We start from the raw sequence: 5,542 nt of genomic DNA on the forward strand, positions 1-5,542 counted from the left end.
TTTTAAAAGAGGACATATTATATTGCTTGTAAATATTATTGCAAAGCACTTGAAACATGAAAGGGTATTTAAATTTTATTATTTTATTATACTTTTATTAACAACTTTATTTATCCGAAAAAGGTAAATATTTTCTTTTTGATTTCAACTATAAATAATTGCAATTTCGACACAATTGTTACGATAATTTCAATGATATTGCAAAAATTTTTACAGCTCATAAAGCATAATATTATTGACTTGACTACAAGAGTAACATTCATGTCTATTGGGTTCATCTTTTGTTTAAATTTTGGGTTCATCTTTTGTTTAAATTACGGCTGTAACTGAAATCAAATTAAGAGTTAAAATGCTTTTGAAAGTATAACTTCATTTTGAATTTACACTTCCAATTTTATTACGTCTACAATTCTAATATGTAATACGTTAGGAAAAGCTTAACCATTATCTGGCCACATTGACTTTCATAGCTATTTTTGTTATATTATAATCTGAGTATATAAATATAACCCATAATATTATTTTAAAGTGGCAATCAATCTATACTGTTATATTTAACTGTTAGAAAATGTTAAGTACTAAATTTGACGTCAGCATTATAATTCAAAAATTTCTTACATACATTTTACATTTTAATTTTAATTTCAAACAAAATCAAAAATAATTATCAACTTCAATCTTGTATTAGGTAGTTTTTTTTTTAAAATGGTCGTGTCAGGTGAATATTATAGTCTCCCATAAAGATTTTGGAGTACGACAACTTTGTGTACTTATCTTTTATTATATTTTGTACTTATATTAGCACAAAAAAAAGTATGTAATATAGTTCTTTTGATATTTTATTCTATAAATATGCCAAGATAATAGTTATCATTTATGGTAAAAATTATAAAATCTACTATTATTAAAATTAAATGCGCAAATTTAAAAACTTCAAATAGCGACATTATTTCAAATACATACATACTTACATAAGTATAATATACAAGTGTGCATACATAAAATTATTAATGACATGCGCTTAATTCAAGGACTTAATATATTATAAGAATATTGTTCTAAGAAAATATGTTACCAAGCGTGTGCCAAAATTTTGTTATCATCATGTGACTGAAGCCGCTTCACTTTTTCTTTCTTCATATTCGCAAAAAGTACAGTCAAAATAAATGATTATCTATCGCAATAATTCTAATTTTAATAATTTTTAGCTATTCACCTTTTCAAAAGAATTAGAAAAACCAAAAAAATTTTTGATAAAAATATTTTTTTTTTATTTTTTCTTTTTAATAAACTCATGATAATTTAATCCTAAATATAATTTATAACATCGGAACTTTCTACCGAAAAATAAATCCAAAATATTTGTCAATGATTCTAATATTAGCTTGAACGATTAAAATTCAATCAAATTGGTATTCAGATAGCCAATTAAACGAAATAAAATTGAGTAGAATAATACCGTGGCGTATAATCAATCACTTTATTTATAGTTATATAAAATACTAATTTTAGTGATTTTATAATATGCGTTCTAATTTAATCAGTTCCTATAATTATTAAAAAATTTTACCGTGGATAATAGACACCAGACTTCAATAACACATTAACAGGGGTTCAATATAAATTTATCGTATAGTTACTCTTATAATAAAATCAAAGCAATGTATAGTATTAATAAACACTTATTAGTTCAAGTGGTTAAATTTTTTCGCAAGAATTTATTTCGCACAAAATAAATTTTTGCAAAAAAAATATTTTTTATTTTCAAGTTTATGACCTATGACCTAATTATTAATCAATTGTCATTTATACTATAGTAGGTAACATGATAATTTAAATAATTTTATGGATGGGAACAATAATTTTTATGGAAAAGTATTTGCGTTGACGCAACCGCAGTTTTCATATTAATTTAGGAACGTTGAGAAGTTAGTTATCAACAACTATTTTAATAAAATTCGAATTAAGTATAGGTACACTATAATTAAGCAATAAAAACTAACATTTTTTTTAATGAACGATTTTAAAGAAAAAGGACTTTCCCAATTTTGCTTTTATTACTTAATACTTGAGTAATTCTTTCATATGAATTTCAAAAATAAAAAATTTGAATCAATCATTTCATAATATTAATCTTAAGCTGAAAGATTAACTCCATAAAATGCTTTCAGGATGCAATATGCCTACATCAACAAATTAAAAGTAATATAACAAAAATATTTTAATTAAAATTGAACAAAATAGTGCGGTAAAATTAGAAAGACACAATTATTGTGAAGGCTTATTAGAAACCCCAAGTTAGATTTATATCAAGAATAAAACCAAATCATGTATAAACTGCAATTCCAAATAAAAAATTTAAGGTGAGTTTGGTGAAATGTGATCATAATACCACTTTTACCAAAACATTTTCAGCACAAAATAATCCTCACCCAAAATATTCATACCATAAAACCACACTTCGTTTTAGAAATTATTTACATAATATATACCCACATTGTCACTATAATATTATTGCGTAGAATGTTAGTATATGAAGATATGTCGTATGTATAACCTAAATACGAATAATACGAACATGTCATATGTAAATTAATACGAACAGAGAACGAAATATAGAGAAGAAGGTTGTAAAACTTCAAAACTAACAATATAAAGCACAATATTTTTTAATTTGAAAAGACCGTAAATAATAAAAGGCTTCCATACTAGATCATCATTATCAACTAATTTTAAAAGTTTCCTCAATATTTTCACAAGTTTCCTAAATAATTAAAATCTTCAGTGTATACAACACAAGACTCACTAATTTAAGTCTGTGTACGATAATATCAGCGTACTTGTAACAACTATTGAATTTAATTGAATTGAAATACAAATAACAAATATCTCAATTTAAATAAATTCTAAAATATTTTATAAATATTATAAATTTCTAAATGTTTCACATTTCTTAACAAAATAATTATTGTGTATTTAAAGTTTTTATTGCATCATTTTGGATATGCATAACAGAAATGATTAATAGATTCAAGAATTCAAAAACGTAATAAATATTTGAATAATATTAAGGTTATTATATCGGTAATTTCTAAATTAACCTAATTATATGTATGTAACTTTTAGTAGGATTAATTAACACATAAAGATGTCATTAACTACTCGTGTCTACATACGAGTACGAGTAATATAAATGAATATGTATACCAATTTCAAAATTCCTTATGTAAAAATCAAATATATTGAAATTCAAAAGTAGATGAGCATTGTAGGAAAACAACATGTCTAATTGTTCACGCGTGCATATTTGACATTCTTGCTTAAATAACTAAAATAAATAAATAAAATGCACAATAATTTGTTTTTCTGGTTTTTTTTTTTATAAATAAAATATTTTTTTATTTTCCTTTTCTTAAAAAATAATAAATTGTAAAGCTCTGTATAACATGAAATATGCATTATCAATGAGATATTCTTAATACTAATAAAATTTGTTGAATAATTTCTTTCAATTAAAATACATTTTCTAAAAGTTTCTATTAGCAAATGTCAAATCAATCCGACAAATTGTCTGTTTTCCTCAACAAATTGTATAACTTTCATATATTTCTTAGATTGCATATTGCATGTTGATAACAATTTAGCATTTTCTTCCTCTCTTTCCATTTGTGGTTTGAAATGTTTATGAATAAAGTACATAATTTTTGCTTTTTCAAAACCATTAAAATTCGTCATAAATGGTAAAGTATATGCACCGAAATCTTCAAAAAGAATTGGATCACCAATATTTAAATTTGGCATATAATAATCTTTACAAAGAACATCAGAAGAATCACAAGTTGGTCCCCATATTGAAGATTTGTAAAGTGGTGAATTTTCCATTGATTTTGTTTTTAATAATTTTGGAATTGCAGGATAAACATCACCTAATTGAACAACTTGATTAAATGTACCAAATGCACCATCATTTAAAAAATACATCATTTCTTCAACTTGTCCCTTATCATTAATAACTTCACGTTTTGATTGAATTTTTGTTAAAACAATCATTGATGAACTTACAAAATATCGACCTGGTTCGGCCATCAGCATAACATCATCATTTGGAAAATATTTGTCAACAGCAGCACTTACAACTTTGCTTGCTTCAATAAATAATGAATTATGTTCACCAGGGAATCCACCACCAATATCAAGTACTTTCATATCAAAACCCATAGAATTTCCCAAATCAATAAGTGTTCTGGCTTGTGCAATAGCTTCTTCATAAATTGGAAAATCTAAGCAATCTGATCCAACATGAAATGAAATTCCAACAATATTTAAATTTAAATCTTTAGCTAATTTCATAAGACGTGGTGCTTCTGTATTTGGATCACAACCGAATTTTTTACCCAATGGTAATAATGCCTTTTTTGCTTCACAACGGAATCGTAACACTAAACTTGCTTCTGGGAAATGTTTCTTTATCTTATATAATTCATAATCACCATCAAATGTCATTGTGTAAACTCCCATTTGTTTAGCAAAATTTAAATGTGATTGTGGTTTATTTGGATGAGCATATATAATTCGTTCGGATTGACAACCCAATTCTAAAACTTTTTCGATTTCACCTTTTGATGCACAATCAAAACCAATTTTTAATTCGTTTAAAACTCTTAAAATCGGATATGAATCGTTACATTTAACTGCATAGAATGGAGTAACTCTCGGTATTAGGGTTCTCCATAAATGTACTTTTGTTACAACATCAGTTAAGTCACATAATATAAGCGATTCATCCGATTTAATGAAATGATCGCTGTTTATGACTTCTTGTAGATTGATTGATTCTCCAGTATAGTATGTAATTTTTTCCATTTTTTATATATTAATCTTTTTATTTTTTATTAATATTTTTTTTTTTGTTTTTAGTATCGAACCGCTAAATACCTTTAATTTATATTAAATTTACTTCTTTTTCACGTTAAAAAACTCAAAATTTTATTAGTTTTTAATGTTCGTTTAAAAGCAGCAAACAATTTCGTTTGTTACTACTGTTACGTGTTAAAGTGTAACGTCGTATGTTCTAATTTGAACTGAATTCTAATAGTTAGCGTTGATGCTTAAATATAGGACGGCTACCTGTTTTTATACTTAAACAAATTATTAATTATTCATAACTTTGCAAATTGTAGTTACCTATGTGGTTTATAATCATATCAGAAAGTTTTTTTTTATTGTTGTTGTAATTTTTATTTCATTTTTACTTTCTTACAAGCGGTCTCTAATCAAATTTTTGATAATAAATTTTAGAATCATATTCATAATTTTATTAATTTATTTTACTTGAATTATTAATGAACAGGGCTGAATTAATCAAGGGTTTTAATTACATTGGGTTATTTTGCTTACCTCAAAATATGTGAATAATAGAATTACTTTTTATTGTACTAAAATTAAGTAGCCCTAAGTAAAAAACAAATTGTGCATAAATAAAGAAAATGAGGTTCAAGCTGAAATGTAAATGGAACTAATATATGTGTGACAGTTCTGAAAA

General features: G+C 24.8%; 1 protein-coding gene across 1 annotated transcript; it reads right to left on the reverse strand.

Annotated features, from left to right (window-relative positions):
- Positions 1 to 3,367: 3,367 nt before the first annotated feature.
- On the reverse strand, positions 3,368 to 5,086 carry LOC129611091 (ornithine decarboxylase 1-like). The gene has a single exon (XM_055524032.1). The coding sequence runs from the start codon at positions 4,861 to 4,863 to the stop codon at positions 3,550 to 3,552; it is 1,314 nt and encodes a 437-aa protein (XP_055380007.1). The 5' UTR covers positions 4,864 to 5,086; the 3' UTR covers positions 3,368 to 3,549.
- Between the last annotated feature and the right edge of the window lie 456 nt (positions 5,087 to 5,542).

This window comes from Condylostylus longicornis, unplaced genomic scaffold (assembly GCF_029603195.1).
Source record: "Condylostylus longicornis isolate FDR11 unplaced genomic scaffold, ASM2960319v2 ptg000048l, whole genome shotgun sequence".
Taxonomy (NCBI): domain Eukaryota; kingdom Metazoa; phylum Arthropoda; class Insecta; order Diptera; family Dolichopodidae; genus Condylostylus; species Condylostylus longicornis.